At 44.1% G+C, this 21101-nt stretch overlaps 1 protein-coding gene across 10 annotated transcripts; it reads right to left on the reverse strand.

Annotated features, from left to right (window-relative positions):
* Positions 1-359: 359 nt before the first annotated feature.
* On the reverse strand, positions 360-20791 carry pcm1 (pericentriolar material 1). 10 transcript variants are annotated; one of them, XM_035168398.2, is made up of 40 exons: positions 20625-20791; positions 18851-18958; positions 18359-18607; positions 16897-17223; positions 16054-16224; positions 15451-15570; positions 15002-15188; positions 13765-13874; positions 13202-13475; positions 12972-13122; positions 12507-12719; positions 12207-12373; positions 11795-12024; positions 11429-11571; positions 11158-11287; positions 10647-10817; positions 10380-10561; positions 9957-10181; positions 9560-9857; positions 9260-9405; positions 8885-9177; positions 8461-8641; positions 8050-8360; positions 7639-7800; positions 7361-7417; positions 7035-7207; positions 6048-6179; positions 5296-5422; positions 4679-4837; positions 4458-4555; positions 3816-3950; positions 3521-3724; positions 3349-3408; positions 3112-3250; positions 2804-2952; positions 2651-2714; positions 2314-2525; positions 2110-2202; positions 1221-1344; positions 360-1032 (listed from the first exon to the last, which is right to left on the reverse strand). In XM_035168398.2, exons 2-40 carry the CDS (start codon positions 18944-18946, stop codon positions 1007-1009), a joined length of 6489 nt encoding a protein of 2162 aa, XP_035024289.2. In that variant the 5' UTR covers positions 18947-18958; positions 20625-20791; the 3' UTR covers positions 360-1006. The 10 variants fall into 10 exon arrangements, with proteins under 10 accessions (XP_035024289.2, XP_035024314.2, XP_035024341.2 ...); XM_035168423.2 differs by having other exon boundaries at positions 10380-10558; positions 18851-18961; XM_035168450.2 differs by having other exon boundaries at positions 9026-9177; positions 18851-18961.
* Between the last annotated feature and the right edge of the window lie 310 nt (positions 20792-21101).

Below are 21101 nucleotides of genomic sequence, written 5' to 3' on the forward strand. Positions count from 1 at the left end.
TCAAAGATTGTTTTTATCCTTTTAGATGGATCTGATCAGTTATTTTTTCAGATATGATTAGTTATTTAATGCTGTAACAGCTGAGGCTGACTCATTGGTCGAGCGGGTGTATCAGAGGGGCCTCGCGTCGTCCATCTTAAGTCTGTTGCAAACCAACCGGTCCTGCTGAGCTTGATACTTATTACAACATTGTAATGTTAATATTGCACATACAGTGGACCTGCCTTGTTAATGTAACCCTTATGACCGTAACATTTTGAGAGCAGCAGATACGTACGAATGACACACAGGGTAGTAGCTCCACTTCTAAAGAAGAAAGGCGTGATATTGAATCAGCATTAGAAAGACTCACACCATCATTTGAAGGTTCCAGTATTTTATTAATTAAAACTTATGACAGTAGTCAACGAATTAATTACAGGGAAAAATAACTCACTGGAGACTAAACATTGACAGAACAAAAACAGGGATAAAAGTAAAGTCTGAGCTCGTTAGGGAACAAGTGTTGAAGCTGGAGAAACGAGACCGGCTGCATCTGAACTCCCATCACACCCTAATCTCTTTATAACTAGAAATCAAGTGCAGAAACGACAACTGTACAAGAGTAAGGCGACACAAATAAAACATTTTAAAAAACTGAAATCGCAACTCATGTCAAACTGATCCCAGAAACCGAGGAGGAGACTTCAGATCAAACGGAGACTTAACCGTCAGAAATCAGCAGCTTAGAAACAAACCTAGTAACAGTAAATGACATAAAGCAACCATGAATAAAATGAGCTAAGTGTTGACGATGTTTAGGTTTATTTAGTGTGTGTGTGTGTGTGTGTGTGAGTGTGTGTGTGTGAGTGAGTCAGCTAACTTGTGACCAGTATTTAGAGCTGTTTCTCTTTTTTTTTAAACTAGCAGAATAAAGAATCAACAATCATAAAACCGGAACAGATTAATGGTGAAATCATAGTGTTGCTAAAAACAGTAGACTTTGAGACGTCGCCTTTGTGTTTCCTCACACACTCTCTGCATCGACAGTGTCTGGAAAAAAAAGACGAAAAAGAGAACACAACATTTACTCAAGGAGCGGCAGGAACACCGTGTCAGCTCAGGCCCGTGTGGATGTAACCATGGCACCAAGATACGGTGGCTTGGCTTTTGTAAAAAAAAGTGTTTAGCAACAGCACAAACAAACTGTAATCCTGACCGACAGGGACTGTAAGCCATACCTGGTTTCTTCAGCGCCTGAGCGTTCCCCACCAGCACCGTCAGCGACTCCGTGTTCCTGCTGAGGATCTCCACAGACAGGTTGTTGTTCTGCTGCTCCTCCACGATCCTCTTCTGGAGCTCCTCCTAACATCAAAGCACACACACACAACATCCATTGGATTAAAGAAATGGTTTTTCACATGGCTGTTAAAAAAGATGCACATTAATTACCTCGACCACTAAGGAGGTTTTACTTTCACCCCCGTCAGAAATACTCAAAAACTACAGAATGGATTTCTATGAAACTCGGTGGAAGGACGGGATGTGAGCCAAGAAAGAATCCATTCAATTTTGGCGAAGATCTCAACAAAGGGGTCGATCCAGGAATTGTTCTTTTGTCTCTCTTTAACATTGTGAGATTGTTTATTGACATTTTCATGGATCTTGATGAAATCTAGAAATACCTCACTGGGGTTACACAACAGAAACCAGTGCAGTTTCAGTCTACAGACTTTTATCCAGAATCATGTGGTCACCGTGACCTTTGACCACTCAAATCTAATCCAGTAATCTTTGAGTCCGAGTGACAACTGTTCGAAATTTGAAGACATCAACTAAAGGCAGATTAGAGATATCATACTCAAGAGGCCAGACACATGATTGGTGAGGTCACCGTGACCTTTGGCCGTCCAAATCTAAGCAGTTCATTTGTGAGTCTAAGGGAACATTTGTGCCAAATTTGAAAGGATTCTCTCGAGACCTTAAAGTTTTTATGAAATCACAGCGACCTTGATTAAATTAAAATCATATGAGGCATAATTAGAGAACTGATGCATCTTTATTGGATTTAAGGAGAGTGCTGAGCCTGATGCAGAGGTGTGTGTGTGTGTTTGTGTAGACGTTACACACCTCACACATCACTGAGAGCTGCATTGGTAAATCGTCCAGCTTGACAAAATCTTCCTCATCAGACTTCTGACTTGTGTTTCCTGACCCCATCTCCTGCATTGATAATAAAGAAATTAATACAGAACAACAAGAAGAAAAGAAGAGACTTTACTTTCAAACTATTTCAGTAACGATAGGACGACCACAAATATAAAATGGACTCACGTCTACGTTGACCATGACGGGGGAGTCAGAGTCGGGGCTGCTCGTAGTGGACGACTTCTTGGGGACATCCTGACCATCACAGACTGTGGTATTTTCTTCTGAAGCAGCAGCTGCCTCCTCCTCCTCCTCCTCTTCCTCCTCAGGACTCTGGCACTCCGCTGTGCTACATTCATCCACTGTGCAATTCATATTCTCAACTGTTTCATTAACTTCTGCAAGACAAAGATTTGGGATAAAAGGTATTAGGGGTAAACAACTGGTGTGAATTGGATTGACCCAGTTTCAAAGTTTACAAGTTGGAGATTTCCCTCTAAAAAAAACATCCAGAGGGCCTCACCGTCATCGTTCTCTGAAGTCCACTGTCCAGGTTTCGTCTCCCGGGTTTCACCGGCCGTTGTCCCCTAGAACACGACACAGTTACACAGATCAGACTGAGACACTTTTTCTAATGTGCTTGTTTATGGAAAAACAAATGAACGGTGGCTCTCACCTCCTGCTCCACTTGTCCGTCAGCAGAAGCCTGCAGCGAGGTTTGGACATCAACAGGTCCGGCCTCGAACTCCTCCATTTCCTCCTCCTCGTTCTCATCCTCGCCGCTGCCGTAGTTTGTCAGAGCCTGAGTCTCTGCTTTGGAAAGACCTGCAAAAAAACAAAACAAAATGCACGACTGACATTTTTTTCATTTATTGGATATTCAAAGTTTGATTTTGAAGAGAAAAGGTAGGAAAGAGAAATCCAGTAAGACACTGTTTCCTGTGTAATCTCAGGGGCTCTTGACATAAAGTAAACGTCTCTCACTGATTGACAGAGGGATTCCCTGTCCCGCTCCTTCATCTTCGTCTTCGGCCTCCGAGGCTTCACTGCTCCTGTTGTTCTTCATCCCTGTCTGCAGGTAAAACTGTGTAGAATCAATTTCCTGCTCGGCTTCATCCTGGTCCTGGAAGTAAAAAGAAAAAAAGAGAGATATTTCCACCACAGTTCACTGACGCATCACTTGTTACTGATAATGTCATTGTCAGAATTAAAGAGACTCACCTTGTCTTCATCTGAGTAGACAGGAGAAACTGATTTATCACCACCAGCTGCTGTATTTTCCTAATTCAGGGAATAATTTAACAAGAGTCCAATTAGTTTCATTCAAAATTAGTTCGGTGTAAATTTTAATCATATTGTTAAAGAGTGGAAACAGACAAAACAAACAACTGACCTTGAGACGGTGCTTCTCTTTACTCGGCTGCTCCGTCCTCTTCTTATTTTTCTGTTTGGTTGCCGAGGCGACGACGCTGCCGTTGTCCAGATCCTGCATGAGCCTGAAGAAAGCCAGTTCGTTGAAGAGGATCTCAGAGATCTCCACCAGAAGGTCCTCTCCGCAGTCCTTCAGAGTGCGGCCCACGAACTTACTGAGAGAGTCCTGGTGCCGGAAACAAAATAAAAAGAACTGTCAGAAAGACGTCCTTCACACGCACGTCACAGGGGTTTGAGGAATGCGACGGCGGTTGTACCTGCAGGATTCCTCCCAGCTGTCTGTGGAAAAAGCGAACAAACTCCTTGCTTTCGTCGTTTTGCTGCGTGAGAGCAAGGACCATGCGCCGCACAGACGTCAACAGCTGCAGGGAACACACCTCGTCCATGTTCTCCTGGTTAAAGGAAAAAGAAAGCAATATAAGAACTGTTCACATTCGCAGTATAAACTCATTATTGATATAAGATCAAATCTCCTACAGGAAATTTTGATATCTATTTTTGAAAATGATCAAAATTCAATATTTAATCTGAGCCTTAAAGCAACACTGTGCAAAATAGCAGCTTCAAGATGAGTTTGATGTTTGACTAACAGTGAGAATGTTTCCTCTTTCATTCCCACGCCTCATCCTGAACATTCTTGCTCTATGTGACTTTGGTGAGTGGGTACGATCTCCTGTGAGAAGTGTAGAACTGACTGATCGTCTTTAATTGCGTTTATCTCCAATATTCAGTCAGGAATCTTTTAAAATATGAATAATTATAAAACAGAGTTTGGTGGCTTTGTTACAGCAGCAGCTCGTCTGTAAACAAGTAAACGTTACAAAGTGTTGCATTAAAAAATTAGTTAGGTATAAGAGATTCAGAGTTTCTCCTGCAGCTGCCTGTGTTGGTGACTCTACCTTAAGGAAGGGAATGACTTCTGTCATGATGGCTTTAATCTGACGATCCAATTGCTGCGTGTCGATCTGGGGACAGCGCATGTCACCAGCTGCTGCTCCTGCTCACACACAAAATGTCACCTTTAATAAGAATTTTCGAAATCAGCTAAATCAAAGAGCACAGTGTTCTACAGTCGCTACAGTTCTTTGCACATGTTGCAGGCGGGCAGGGGATCGGGTACCTTCCACGGGTCGAGCAGGGTTAGCAGAAGGATGTTCAGCATGTGAGACTTCAGAGCCACCTGCACCTGCAGCGCCGGGGTTAAATTCAGCTTTTAGCTTCATGCGCTCATACTCCCTAATCCTGGCCAGAGCTTTGTCTAAATGAATCACCGTGTTGCCTATCGGAGCAGCATAGAGAGGAAGGAGAGCAGGGAGAAACAGAAATGGGATATGAATATTTCAAAAATCAATGCAGCAAGAGGAGAGAGAAGACAGTGATGGCTATTAATGCACCTGCAGAACAACCAGGCTGACACTAGAGGATCAAACACAGTATCCCAGGCCTCGCTTGTTAATATGATACTGATATTCCGCAAATTTGAGAGTCTGCCATTCAGTCCTCTTCTGAAAGGATATATTCTTAAATTTGGCAGAGTAGAGTTGATCCTGTGTGTAAAAACTGATTGTTCACCCAGAGAAGCTCTGCTGGAAAAACTGGGAAGGGGGAACCTCAGTCAAAAGGCAAAAGGCAAAGCAAATCAGCTCAGCTCAACACGGAGATGTGGAAAGTCACAGATTCCTCAGCTTTGAACCCTCGCTTTCCAAAATCAGAAGCTTTACACATGCAGAACCATACCCAGGTCGTCACTGGCGAATGGTTCCAGGTTGGAGGAGGTTGACATGGTGCTGTCGTTGTCCACCGACTCTCCATCATCCCGCTTCTTCATCCTGTTCTGTGTGTTCACATTCTTCTCCACCACCTCCTGCAAAAGACAAGCGTTCTGTTCTGAGGTTGTTTTCAATATAAGACAATGGATGATTCACAGATCCACTTAATAATCAGCACCCTAAGAAGTCACAGTGTGTATGATAAACAACAGCCATGGTAGCGTCTCCTGCTGTTCTACAAATGTGGAGAATGAGACATTTCATCCGTGACTCCTGAACAAAGGCATTATTTAGACAGGAAAAAGGCCTGGCTACCAATTAGCAGAACTCTGGGGACCTTGGCCCAGAACAAAGGATTTGTGTCTGATCTGGGAAACAGAGACATGGAGAGATGAGGGTCACTTTCTCTACAGACAGGCGTCTGAAGCTTCGCTGTCAAGTTGAATTCAAAGACAATGAAAATGGGGTGAGGGAAAATTCAAATCAGAGAATTGAGAGAGACGTGGATGGACGACAAGAGACAAGGCAGAGACAGATGAAAGGTGACAAGTCTGAGAGAGAGACTGATCAAAGATGTAAATGTAGAATGGATAGAAAGTTTAAAAAAGGGTAAGTGAAACAATAGATTGCAGAACAGGCTTCAGCTTAAACAGAAAATAAGAGAAAAGAGGAAACATGATGGAGGAATCTCATGCTGGGAGGCGATGACGCGTCTCTTACTGCATCACTGGTAGCCAGACTCTCACTGGGCGTCAGCTCGGAGTGGGAGCCTGCGGCCCACACCACAGGGCCGAGGGGGGGCAGCCGGTCTTCAGCTGCACTCTTCTCTGCCAGGTGCCGAGTCACTATATCCTGAGACAGACACAGACAGACGCTTGTAACCATGGACTGAAGTTAGCAATGACAGATCTGAGGCCAGGGTCAGATCCCATGTGATTCTAATATCAAAGTCAGATTATATCACACAAGCAAAGACACAGTTTGGATTAAATCAAATATTAAAAATAAAAGATAATCTTATCCAAACCACCTGTGCAGGATTTGGATTCTCTACATCTCCCTCAGATTCAAACTAGCATCTTACATTATTGCCAAAGCTAAATATAGTATCACTGAATTATTAGATTTACCAAGAAAACAGATATAATCTGATTTAAAAAGCACAATTCATTAGAACACGTTTACATTTAAACAAAATGCCTGAACTAATTGGAAGGGAGTGCGTTTTATTTTTGTGATTCACTCATTTCCTCTTTATCTCTATGGTTTCAGACACGTTACCCAAAATAGTTCGAGGCCGCCAGCTTTACTCTACATTTGTCCTTAAATCCCAGTCTGCCATTTAAAAAAATACCCATTCTCCTAATTGTCTGTGGCCGTTGTCTCCTGAAGGTCTGTTCTGCACAGACAGCACAGACTGTCCAATATGACCAGAGGCTCACAATTATGATGGCAGCCCTAAGAGGAGAAATCTAAATCTTCTGTGTAACCACTGCCAGATATTCTGTCATAAAAAAACTCTTCTGACCTAGAATCTGATGAATAATTATCTTAAATGGCAAATCAAGGGATAAATCAGCTGGGATATTATATTATTATATTAGATAATTAGAACCCAGTATTAAGAATATATTCAGATTAGATTCAAAAAACAGTTTTTTTCTCCACACAGAGGAGCAGTAGGCAGATGCATGTGTCTCTGCTCACCTGGAGGGAGTAGAGCGCCCTCTGCCGTAAGTAGTCGGTGTTGAGCAGCTGCAGCTCATGAAAGAGCTCGATGAGGAAGTGGGGCCGGGACTCATTCTGGGAAATCAAGGTCGCCACCTCAGAGTAGATGGTTTCCCTCAGAGCCTCGAACAGAGAGAAGTCGCTGCTCGCATCTAGGTTCAAGAGGAATTAACGGTCATCTACAGAATCTCCCCCACGGGTGAAAACAGTCCTCGCACTTAGAAGCTTTAGTTTTAGATTTGCATGCATGTGATGTTTAGGTGACACAGAACTGAACAATGGTTGGATTTGCACTGTGACTTTACCTGGTGCTTCTGTGCATGCAATTCTGTTAGAGAGGAAGGGTGTCCTCCAAGCATAGGCTGTGAGTAAGATAAATTAAAAGTGACAAAGTAATTTGACCCAGAATTAAAATAAACATGTGACAAATGAGCAAAGAAAATAAAAAATGATGTAAAATGACAAGATGAATTAATTACATTTAAAAAAACATTTTGATGTAAAAATAAGCCAAATGTGGATATTAAAGAAAGATTTGACAGACAAATGAGTGCAGGTGCAGTAGGGATATTTCTATCCATACCAGAGGAGAGGTCATTTCTTTTATTCCCAGGCTTCGTCTTGCTGTTCAGTTTCTCTTGAGTCAGCTTGTCGAGCAAACTCTGATTCTGGTTCTTCTGACGAGTCGGGGCCGCCCTCTCCTGGATAAAGTCCACAGTGCTGCTGACGCTGTCGCTGTCACGGTCTGAGGAGCACACAACAAAATTAAACAAAACCACGAGTGAGAGCACATTGACACCTGCGTCGGCCATCACCAGGGTGACATCGCTAAAAACTCTCATCTTCTTTGGTTTGTTTTTTTAGTTTTGCGTCTGTTCTGTGTTAGAAACATCATCACTTGAGGTGAAATGTCCAAACAGCTTTTACCAGGTGACTCTGTGATTTGCATTCTCACCTACAGCCCCGCCGGATAATTTCAATTCCATTCTCCTACCGTCGCTGTTCTTCTTGTGCCCTTTATTCCACCTGCGACGACTCTTGGAGTTGGGAGTCTTGCTTCGGGAGGCCAGGTTGGCTTGTGCCGAGGCCTTACGCCCAGCCTTGAAAGTCTTGGTTATAGTGGTGGGGTCAAAAGGATCGGGCATGCTGGAGAAGCTCTCCAGTGATGCCTGGTCAAAGTCTTGTGGTCTGGAGAGGAGGTTCCCAAAAGTGGGAGAGGAGGGGGGCGACTCTTGGGGTCGATTCTTAGACGGGTGAGGCTGGACGGTGTTGTTTGCGTAGGAGGTGTTGAGCCAGCCAGAAGCTCTAAAAGATGTAGATCATGGAGAAAAATAAATATTCAGACCACAATTTTAGATTATTAAATTTTAAAAATGTCTTTTAAGGCAAAGTATGGCGGACATACCCTCTTTCTGGTGTCTTGTTAAGAGGAGAGCGCTGCAGCGGAGGAGGGAAACTCATGTACTCTGTTTTGATTGAAGTGTTGGGGTCTAATTGCTGCTTCTGGTGGTCGGACGCAGCGTGACCTGCTGCGTCCTGAGGGAACTCAGCCATGGGAGCTGGGAACAGTGGATACAAGTTGAAGCCTGTAGAATGAATGAAAAAAAAAAACTGTATTAGCTTCTGCTGGTGCATTAATGATCCAAAAAAGCTATTAAATCATGACAGTAGGACATTTGGACTGAGTCACTTTAAAATATATTCATGACTTATACTGTATTTTTAGCGAAGAGGGTTATTGGAACTCTACACTACATCCAATCCAAAAACCATCTATGGCTGGTCTGTCAAAAAAGCATTTGTTTTAGAATGAAATGCGTGTGCCATACTGGGAGGGAACAGGGATAAGGCAGCTGTAGACATGTTGTTGGTATTAGGATGCAGGGCAGAGGAGAAGGGGAAGACGCCAGGAGATGCCGAGGGAGCAGAGCTGGATTCCTGGGATGAACTCTGCTTCTGTGTCTGCCAACCTGCTGTTGAAGAGGACGGCTGCTGCTGCTGCTGCTGCTGCTGCTGCTGTTGTTGTTGTTGTTGTTGTTGTTGCTGCTGCTGCTGCTGTTGTTGTTGTTGTTGTTGTTGCTGCTGCTGCTGGCGAAGGAGGTCGTTCAGGACCTGCTTTAGTCTGGAGGAGAAGTTTGACATTGAAAAAGATGTACCACTTGTTACAAATAAAGTGGTGTGTGTATGTAGGCTATTGCTTTCACCTTTGTATGTTGTTTTGCTGCCAAGCCAGCTGTGTGTAGCACTGGTTGAGCTGGTGCATGACCAGGTGGACCTGTGGCGATGGCAGGTTGTTTGGCAACGCGCTGTACTGACTCGTCAGCAGGGTTTGCAACATGTAGGACAGGGTCTGTGGACAGAGAAAAACACAAAAGGTTAATTACTTTTTGTTTTATTTTGGAAGAGAAAGAAAATCCACTGAAACTTCCAACTAAGAAAATGCAGACTTGTGTCCATTAACCATTCATTGACTGGGTGTGTATGGACTTGTTCAGTGCACCAACCTGCTGGTCCTGCAGGAGAGTCTGACACATGCCGGTGCTGAAATCCAGCTGTCTCTGCAGCTGGCTGATCTGATCCTGCCAGGGACACGAGCCTTCAGCAAAGGACAGCTCTGAAGCCCAGCGGAGGTTTTCCTGCCGCCGCGCACCTCCATGTTGGTTTGCAGACTGGTTCAAACTCCTTGACGGCGGCTGCGGCTGCTGCTGCTGCTGCTGCTGCTGCTGCTGCTGCTTGACCTTCGTCTTGTTGTGAAGATTTCCACCACACTCACCTGAGAAAGCTGGTGGAGGCTTTAGGTTACTGGAGACACAGAAAAGCAAGCACCTGGTTTTAAAATACATATTACAGATATCAGAACTGGAAAGTGACATCATTCATACTGGCTCCAGTGTATCTCACCTTCCTTGATTATTCCTGTTACTGTATGAACACTGGTTCCTGCTCGAAAGGTAGATGTGGATGTCGTCATCAGAGGTGCTGTCTGCACATGCTTCCTGCTCGTCTTCCTCCTCTGCACCTATCTCCGTGTGATATTCATCATCATCATCATCGTCGTCATCATCATCATCATCATCATCATCACCATCGAGGTGGCACGGAGAGGAACCCCAGGTTGCCATTGTCCTAATGACACATCAACAAAATGGTACAAAATTTAGCCGTTTGTGGACGACTGATAAGTTCAAATTCCTTTATCAGTTAAATAAAATGATGAGTGAGAAGTGCTCTACAAAAAGAAAGAAATACCAATACTGAAATAAAGCTAACAACTCTTAGCTTGGACATTTATGAGACGAGCCCCTGGAACAATATGCCTCATACCTTTCATCCCTGCTGACAGTTTGCGAGGGCGTAGCAAGGCTGTCTTGGTCGTCGGTCCGGCGAGGAGAATCCCCGACGCCACTACGCCTCTGGTGTTCAGCCATCAAGGACTCTAAGTGCTTCCTGCGCTGGCGCAGTTCTTCCCGCAGGATCTGGTGGCGACGCATCTCTGACCAAAGCTGCTGGCGAGGCAAGAACAAAGGGGAGTGAATTCTGAACATGCAGATCCCATTTTGACCATTGACTCGGTGTGGTCGAGGGTGTTACCTCATTGTCAGTGACTGAAGACGTAGCTGCTTCTGGAGCAGTGGGTTTGAGGACACCCGAGTTGGTTTTTAGTCCGGATGATGAAGAAGTCTGGATAGTGGCCGGAGTGGAAACTGCAACTGGGACCTTCTTCAGCAAACCCTGCTGACTCACCGTGCTGGACACAGATGACTAGAAAGATACGGATATTTACAGTATAAATTACAAATACATAACCCACAGGTTTAAACAACAGGTTTACACAGAGTTGCCAGATTATTAAGTCCACTTAGCTCAAACTAAAGCAGTGCAATAATCGTACAATGAATCCAAAGATTAAGTCCAAACTGAGGTGTTGATTTTATTTCATGATTATTTCAGAACCTGCAGTGGGGTCTGCCATAACTGCTTCAAATGAGGTGGACGATTCAAAAACATAATCTAATATCAGTTCTACTTACTGATTCCAACTATTCTGAAATCCTAGTTGAGTCCCATGGAGTATGACAGGAAACCTGTGTGTGTGAAATACCTGGAGGTCGGGACAAGCCCACTGGAGGTCGTGGATCTTGCCTTGAATTTCAGTGAGTCTCTGACGCTCCTCGTGGAGCTGCTTCAACTCGTGTTTCTGCTGAAGCAGCTTCTCCTCATACAACTTCTCCCTGTGTCCAGAGTAGTTTTAAATGCAATGTGAATTAACCAACTTTAAAACACAATGACAAGAAATAAAACAGAATATACTGAAAATAATGTTTTGGAACAAGTGTCAAACAGGCTTTTTTCAGATCTTTCATAAGCTGTACCTGGCCTTGCTGGAGAGAGTCAGGTCTCTGGAATTCTGTTTGGATCCAGATCCCAGTGGTCTCGCTGCAGTAGCTCTGGTATTATTCGGCTGTTGGTGTAAAACCTCATCCTCGTTAGCTGTTGTAGCATCTGTGTCATCACTCTGATGGAGGCAAAAACACACACTTTAAATACGGGTTTGCAAATCTGTTTGTCCTCTATTGAACATGAATGCAGCATCTGTTTGATGGTATAAACAGGAGTCAACAAAGTCAGGAATGTTCACATCCTACACTTTATACTACCACTTTATACACTACGCTTTACCTTGATTTAGAAAACCCACAACCACACTACAGGGACAGGATACAGTACATTAGTCTCACCTGAACCATGGCAACCAGTTCCTGCAGCTGCCGGAGTTTCTGCTTCGCCGTCTGACGATGGACCTTCTGGGAAAATCCTCCATTGTTCCCCAGGCTGCTCCTCCGACTGGACCCCGATGCTTCGCTGTCCGGAGCCACAGCCTGTGCCCCGGTGTCTTGATCGAGACTTTCCTCGTCTTCAACCTCGTGGTTCACCTGATTATAAGGAGTGTCCCTGTTGTACTGGCACTCTAAATAGGAGCAAAGTTACAGAAATGTTTAGATTCGGTTGGTCTGTAAAGTCATGTCATGTAAAAACGTGTTGCTTGCTCCCTTTAAACTTTGAATTCAGGGTTTGTTTTCATGCAAACACTCATGTGTATATTTAAACACACACCAGATGTGAAAGTAGTCAGTGTGTCCATGTGAGTACCTATGGCTGAGGGAAGTTTGAAGCTGCGGAGGTTGGCTGCCGACCGGTTGTTGATCTCACACTCAGTGTTGAGTCTGCCGTCCCGGTTGTTGGTACCACTGCTCCTGACACTGCGCCCGTTGCTCAGGCTGTTCAGGTCTGTCCAGTTCCCTCTGCGCTGCGGGTTTCTAAAGATCACATGCAGCATCTTTTACGGTTACATGCCAGTAGTGGAATCATGCACATCAGATTGTAATCCGAGTTTGTTGATAACTTTTTCTCCTCTGACATTTAAACTAATTCATGTATTTACACACTCACCTGATATTAGTCACAGGCTGGCGGTTCTCCTGCTCAGAGTCAAACATGCCTTCAAATAGGGAACCGTCGTCCGTTTCATCTTCCTCATCTTCCTCATCATCATCCTCTTTCACATTCTCATTGACCGCATCCACCATCATATCAGATGTCTGCTCGTAGTACTGAACTAACTCCCGCAGCTCATTCAAACGCTTGTGGACCTCCTTCAGCTTCCTGTGGGGGGTGGAAAATTGGAACCCAAAATATGTGAATGAAATTAATGTATAAACATTTCAGATTTTGTGAAGCAAACCCGAGCAATGTCTCTATTAACAGGGGGCACAATGTAACACAATGTAGGTTTTGTTGCTACCAGGTTACAGGTGCAGCACCCTGTGTTACACACCAGGCAACCTACAACACAATGCTGCTAATACACAACATTCCAATTAAACTGCTAGAAGCTGGGAGTAGTTTTGAGCGTACCTGAGCTTGTCTGTGGAGTTGGCGCTGTCCTGGTGTTGTGCGAGGGAAGGATGAAAGGAAGTGGAAGCCGAGGCCCCATTAGTGCACAGAGCAGCTGCACCATCTGAAGATCCTCCAATACTCAGGCTGAACTGTGCCGACAGGCCACGACCTGCAGGGAGCCATGCGATGCTCATCAACAATTTACAGGAAGAGATGTTACAGAATGTTCTAATAAGCAATATTCTTACTTGAGTTATTGTTGAGAGTCTGGTCTCTCAGTGAATGCAGCTCCTGCAGGATCTTGTCCATAGTTTGCTTTTTGTCGTGGAGTTCTTGGAGCTTGGTGAGTTTGGCAGTGGCAGCTGTTGCTCCAGTGTCAAGTCCAGTGTGTGGGCCGGAGGCCGAGTGGAGCAGTGGCCTGTGTTGAGGTGGGCCGACAGCCTGGGGAGCCCTGGACCAGCACAGCTCCCTGGAGAGGGAAAGACTCTGCGCCTGGCGACGGTTGTCTGGCACCGCTTTAGTCTACAGGACACAGATAATGAAAGTCTTAAACTATAACTTCCTTATTAAATTCAACAGTTACCTTATATTTTTTGATAAAATAAAGATTGTGAAAGCACCAACAAGACTTGTCAGAGGGAAGAGACGGACTGTGGCTGTTCATGCCAACATCATAAACAAGGGTCTTTACAAAATTGTACAAAATGCATTTCTTTTTTAAACTGCAGCACATTACTGTATGAAATATTTCATAAATGACATAATGGTATTATTCATGGAGAATATGGCCGCCCAGCTGTGTCTACTATACCTGAGAGTCATGTAGCTGGTTGTGGAACCTCTGGATCAAATCGTTTAATTCATCATTCAGTTCTGATGTGATGCTCAGGCCGGATACACTGCCTGTGGTTTCTGTGACAACTAGTGACAAGAACAAAAAGTACAAAAGGAATCAAACACAGAAAAGCATAATTAAACACACAGTCAAGTTCAGACATATTTGAATAGTTACAATATTTGTTCTATAGGCTTTGAGCCTCAGCACTTTTGAAATAAAATAATGGGTACTTGATTAAAGTTCCAGGTCTCAGCTTTAATTTGAATAGATTTATATCAATATAGAAAGACCTGTGTGAGAGATTTTGGCCTTTAAACACGTAGCGGCTAAATGATAGGATTTCAAAAGTAACTGGACACTTGGCTACTGCAGGTTTCTTGGGCAGTTTTCTGTTGTTTTAATGTTAGTCCATAGATGTGCCTCAGAGTTGAGAGCTGCCATTTACACTGAGACAGAGATGTCTGTCAAAATGAGGAATGATTGTTTTGCCAAACTAATGAGGGTACACTCCTGAGAAATGCATGAAAATGGCAAACAGCTGTTAGACAAAGGAACATCTTGTGGATGAGCAGCTGTGTGGTGAAGAAAAGAATGCTCTCCCGGATGTTGGCGTAAACAGAATGCGTCCTTGTCACCGATCAAGAGAAGGCCTCATGACCGTAGCCGCAGAGGATCCACCACAAGGCACAAGTCCTCAGTTAACCTCAAAAACAGAGAGACCAGGCTGCAGCTCTGTGGACCGATGAAACAAAAATCCACCTCATGGAAAGAGGAAATTGTGAAGAATTGGACATGTACGGCTGCCCAAAGGACAAGGACACTTCTATTTATTGATGACTAATAACAAAATCTGTGATGTGAAACTACTTTATCACGGAACTTTACTTTTAAATAGGTTTTGCATGTTATAAATGTGCCTTTGTGTCAGAGCACAGAAAGATGGACATAAAAACTTTCCTGTATTTATTCTTAGGATTTCACTGATGATCAAAGCAACATTTTGAGCATTTTGAGATGATGGAGGTGCTATAAAATTTACATTTTGGGTTATTATATCATATATATGTTAAAAGGATTCCAGTTACTGATGCATTCCCACCTGCAATAAAGGTAGTGTGTATTTTGTTTGGGTGTGAATGATCTTCCTCAACGCAACACATAACATTAGCCTGTGACCAAGTCAGTGACTGTTAGTTAGTGTGTATCTCACCAGTGTCTTCAATCACAGCCAGTGCCTGCTCTGCGCTGTGCTGCATGGCCATCAGAGCTTCCTGGCGGCCCTGCAGGGCCCTGAGCTGCTCCTGCTGCTCCAGCATCTTCTTCAGCAGCTCGTGTTGCTTACGCAGATTCTCCAACTCCTCCTTCTGGTCAGCACGCACCACTTCTGACCTACCGCCCTACGAAAATGTACACCCACACACCATTAAAACACTGAGTCTACCAAAACCCGCAAGAGCCACACTGCAGAAATGGTAGAAGAGAATAGTCAGGTATTGACAAAGCAAATAAGCAGAGAACACGTGCAGTGAAAAGGGCAAAGCAGGGACATGGCGCTTTGGTTCCATTTCCTCATGTCAGAATTTAAAGACAACATGGAATTACAATCGTAATAATACTGGCAACAGAGCATTACCATCAGTCCATAACAAATATACACACCATAGCATTTGAGGCATCGGAAGAGCGAACCTCAATGTTAAGAGAAGTGCTCTCTACCAGGGAACCTGAGCCCACTGCAGAATCCAGGGTCCCTACGTCGTCCTCTTCATTCTCCCGTGCCTAAAGACAAAGAACAGCCTCACTCAAACAAAGCTACACAGGCACGTATACAACAAAATATGTCTGCCTAGTATAGAGATGGAGAAGAGCCAGTGAATTTTAGTCTTACAATTGTGGTAAAAATTACTATATATGTATATTTCAGATAAATGCTTAACTCCAGTTACAGTGATCATAAAAAGATATCCCACAGCAAAACAAGGTGCTATGCTACGTCCCAAATCTATCATCCCATGAAACATGACTCCCCTGCTGGACTGTTTCAGGCCACAGAGAAAGACAGTCATTAAAAATACATGTGTGGCAGGCTGCCTGGAAACGAAGAATAACAGGTTGCACTTGAGCTATTAGTTAGATAATAAACATAGTTTGCACATGACACAGCACATTTAGCCAAATTTAAATAGTTTTGTCTGATAGTCAGTAGTAAGGCACAAAAGTAGATTATCTAAAGGAAACCAGCTTTTAAGTTGATAAGCTTACCAGCATTTTCTGCAGGAACCGTAAATAAGACTTCTCCTGCTCCTTGAGGTGGTCGATGAGGTGAGAGAGACGCTCCACGTTGGCCGGCACATCATTCTTCTCCACCAGGTCGTCCCGCATGGAGCTGGCCTTGCTGATGTACTCCCGGATCTGGATCAGCTTGCTCACCACCTGAGACCATGCAAAGAAAGGTGGGCGGTGTATGGGTGTGGGTTTCAGAGGAGCACATGAAGAGAGGACAAAGACGGACGTGAGGGAAAGTGAGCGAGCATCTGTAGCGACGGCTCAGACTCGGCTAAACAAGGGCAGAGAGGGGGTTGGGCGCAAAACTCACTGGGCACCGAGGGTGGCATATTTATAAATTGCCCTAAATACAGCCAAGTTTCAGCTGCACCAGCTCTCGCTCACATTTATCCTAGTTCTGGTTTCACAGTAGAAGTCTGAGAGCAGTGATACACAGGCTTACACCATATGTACATACAAAAAAATATTATTTTCAATTATAATCACTAATATTTTGTTTAGTCTTTGTACAAAATTACAGGGGGTTCATCAATGTCAGTTACCTACTGCACTTCATTAACAGACTAGCCCACTATGTATATTTGCTGATGTTGCACATCTCCAGACCCCCTGAACTAGCCAGCTCTTTCTCAGGAACTATTAAAGCTTTATATAGCTAATATCTATATGTATTGTCTGTTATGTGTGAGTGCACATGTGGATTGCTAGCGACAACATTGGTCAACAATTGTGCATTTTGAAGACAAACATAGTTCCACGGAATCCTCAGACAACAAGACATTAAAACCAAGCTTTAGAAACCACAGCACACAATATTACCTGGCTGCTGTCTACTTGTGGCTCCCCTCTCCCATATGCTATGTGCACCAAGGGCCCTCTCTCGGCACCACCGAGGCTGAGCCTGGGAGTTTCCTTGGTAGGAATCACAGGGGTTAACGTATCCCTGAGTCCTGGGCTCTGCTTCTTGGTTTCCTTGCTGATGGCTGGAGTGGCTGGGGCGGAGGAGGAGGGAGGCAGCAGCTCCTTGCTCTTGTTAGTGTTGACATGCAGAGGTAGGAAGTTGTAGGGCTTCTTGTTCTCTCCAGCTAACTGCCGCTGGTTGTTGGCAGCTGTGACACGCCCCTGGGAGTCACTGCCGATGCTCCTCTGAGTAAGAATAGAAGATGATTCAGACAAATCACAACTTACAATTCTCAGATACTGTGATTATTCCTGTAATTATTATGGTTTTTCTACAGTTGTTTTTCTGTACCAGAACTCTACAATTTATTTAAGTGATTGCATTTTAATAGATTTTAAGCCAAAATGAGAAAGATTGAATTCTGTTTGTTGAAGGTCCGGTGTGTGGGATTTAGTGGCATCTAGTGGTGAAGTTGAATATTGCAACAAACTGTTCACTACACCTCACCATCTACTTCCAAGCCTGAAGGAGAACTACAGTGGCCTTGATGTGTGCTACAAACAATATTGTTTTGTTTTCCATCGAAACATATGCAGGTAAACATTAAATAACTAGTCCAGTAAAAAATAATGAAAAGACAATGAACTGATTGAAAAAGTCCCCTGACTCCAGCTTTATCCATCAAGGAGGAAGCTTAAATATTCTGTAATAGATTCACTGTTTTGTTCTCCTCTCAGCAAAGTTTGCATATCCTTCAATTCTTGCACTGCTCTGTCCGCTCTGTCTGCTATTCTTCAACTGCTGGGACAGAACAAGGTCAAATACACAACTCTGTACTAAACTATGAAAAACATCCTGATATCACTTCCTCCACTGGCTGCTGGAGGAACACAGCAGTGCATTGGCATTTATTTGCTGAAAAATAACTACAATTATATTTAGTAGTGTAATAAGATTTTTAGCGATCTGCAGACGGTAGGAATGAGCGTTGTGTTATACACTATCGCTTGTGGAGTGCAGGTGTGTTCTTCTACACTTGCTGGTACATTAATACAGTTTAGATCAGGACGTGCTCATTAAAACGTTGCCCTACAGTGTTTTAGTCGAAAACTACACCGATTTAATTTCTAATTATACACCCAACAAGGGCACACATTTTTATTTGTGTTGTGTTACTGCACTGACTGTCAACAGTCAACAGCAGCAAATGAGCCAGTCATCATGAGTCATGAGGACACAGATGACGATAGAAGATAAAGCTACATGTAAGTTCCTCAAGCATATGTGTGTCAAATAAAAATCTCTTTCTGTATCCTGGGACATAAATTTACCACAATGAACTAAACAAAGTACTTCTAATGGGATACATCAGATGTTTACCTCATCCAGGTCTGTGAAATTGATCCGCTGACGCAGCTTGTCTAGCTCAGCTTGGTCCGGGACAGACATCTGCGTAGTGTATTTGATGTGTGGGAAAGAATGAGGAGTGCGGGCTCTCCTGCGACCGGCCCCGGGGGTGGACTCGGGGGAAATATCATTAGTCAACCGGCTCTCCACCACTGTAGCCGACAGCTTCTTCTTGTTCTTCTCTGAGGAGCGGTTGGCTTTCTTCTGCTGCACACCCCAGTCCTGAACAACAACAAAAAAAGGAAATGCATAGTTTATTATAATTTGTGTTTACTTTAATTGGGACAAAATGTGTTTACTGTTCTTTTCAGACATATTGTGGCATCAATAAGCTATGACAGCCAGAGCTCCAGTAATAATGGCTTTGTAATAAAAGCTGAGAGTGTTGAGGAGTCCCAACCGTGTGAAAGTTTGTAAAAACTGCCATTTGTTAATAGTTTCTACGAAGGTCTATCAGGTCCTCACCATGTTGTTGAGTCTGTCTTCCAGACTGCCATTGGTTACCGTCCAGTTGTGTAGCTCTTCTGAACTGTCATCGAAAGGGGCGCCTCCGGTTGCCATGACGCACAGTTACTGCTGGGAATTCACAACAAAAAAAGCACAGTGGTCAACTAACACAGAAAGGACAGAACACACGACAACTTTTACAAGTGCGCATTAAAAAACATTAGACAAAAGAAGGACGTTGTGTGAGTGCACATGCGGACTGTTACTAATTTGTGTTGTACTTTGTTGTGCAATGACAATAAAGAAACCTGTCCGTCTGCTTCGCAAGATAGTTCTTGTTTGCTGAGGCAATTAAAAAACATTTTACAACCCGACACCCAACCTGGGATTAATCCATTAATCTGCAATGCATTTACTCTCCAACACTACTCTCTCCTTATACCTCATCTTGCTCTCCTCTTACGGATCTGATTTCACTTGTGATGCAGATTCTTGTCTTTTTTGTGTTGTTCTAGAAATGCCTGCTCACGGTGCTCTATTTTTTTCCAAAAGATGTTGCTATAGAGACACACGTTACCCAATGCACCTTTAAATTTGTAAATATGCAGCAAGACTTATTCTTTTACTTATAAAAGTAAGTAACAACTTAGTAAAACATCTCAGCATCTGCTTGATGGACTGGTGCAAACTTTGGTCAACAATTTGAGACAAACAGCTCAGACTGCAGCTCAGGAAACTGTTTGGACCACTCAAGCTGGAAATAAAGAAACAATGAGAGGGAAACACTTCACTGTCACTGAAACAAGCAACATTAAATAAGGTTTATCTCATCTTGACGCAGTTACGTTTTCATATACTGCAGTTTGAGCTAATGCAATCACTTCAGATCAGGTTTAAAGTGCTCGTGAAAGCATCATTTCTTACCGACAGCCAACGTTGACACTGCAGAGAAACAACCTCTCACTCGCGTTGATCGTGTAACTCACTAGTTTCCCTGTGAGCTGATCGTTAGCAGGCGTTACGGTTGTGTTGTTGTTGTGTGTGTGTGTGTGTTGTGTGTGTGTATGTGTGTGTGTGTGTGTGTGTGTGTGTGTGTGTGGCCCGCTGAGGTTCCCGGGTGTGAACACAAACAATGACCCGTTCCCTCCACCACGCAGCGGGGTTATTTACCCCTGTAACAGACGCAGGCTAACCGCTAGCTTACCTGTCAGGGGGTGCAGCCGCAAGCTGGGGTCAACCCGCGGTTACTAGTGAAGTTGTCTCTTCGGGAAAACTTTAAACTGGCTTAGCAACTCCATCCAGAGCCTAACCCGGGTCACACAATCGCCATGGCAAGGACTCAACCCCGATGAGCTAGTCCACTGGTTAACGCCACTGTGATCATCAACCGATTACCCCCACCCGCGACAACAATATCGATCAACGCAACTAATCAATGTCAACAACCTTCATGCTAACGAGTCGCCAAAGTTGCGGAGCCTGTTTGCGTAGCCGGGGCTAACGCTACTTAGCTCGCTAACAGCCGCTCGGTGCTAACTTTAAACGTGACGGTAAAAAGTTGACGCAAACCCCAGCATCTCGGCTAATTTACCGCGGCTCCGATTAGCGCGGCGGTCGCGCCAAAGCTGCGAGGGACCAACTATCCGTGACTAAGCAGCGTTAGCATCGCGTAGCTAACGACAAACGCAGCAGGTTGATGAAAATACAGCCTTTTAGTGGCGTTATTACAAAAAAATAAATACGCGCTAGCTAAGTTAGCTTGGTTTAAGTCAGAAAAGGGGGTCGGTGTTACCATTCAGAGGAAGGGGAGCAAACACCGTCGGCTAGCGGGTCACAAACAGCGGTCGAGGCTTCACAAATTCCCGCAGAGTCAGGTTGGAGACATCGGATAAATAAAAAACGTCCGATCGGTCCCCAAAGGAGAGACAGCGAGCTCGAGTCGTGGCAGCGGCAGCTCGCAAGAGGCACTTCCGGTGGCAGCAGAAACTGCCACTGATTTGTAAAGGCAGCTGTCAGTTGCCACAGCTGTCTGGGGGGCAACTACCTCTGTTTGTGACTTATTCCCTGAGGTGTATATGTAGTTTATGAATCTTTATCCGCGTGTTGCTGTCCTGAGCACCGAGAATAATTGATTTGTATTTCTAGAAAATGTCTTTCCTTCACTTGTCTTGAGTGTAGCAGCTTTAGGTCTTGCGATAGAGACAATTTAACAGTTGTGTTAGCCTATAGTGTTTTGTACTACAAATGCAAAGTCAGTTGTACTTTTCCG

The sequence above is a fragment of the Hippoglossus stenolepis genome, chromosome 2 (assembly GCF_022539355.2).
Source record: "Hippoglossus stenolepis isolate QCI-W04-F060 chromosome 2, HSTE1.2, whole genome shotgun sequence".
In the NCBI taxonomy this organism is placed as follows: domain Eukaryota; kingdom Metazoa; phylum Chordata; class Actinopteri; order Pleuronectiformes; family Pleuronectidae; genus Hippoglossus; species Hippoglossus stenolepis.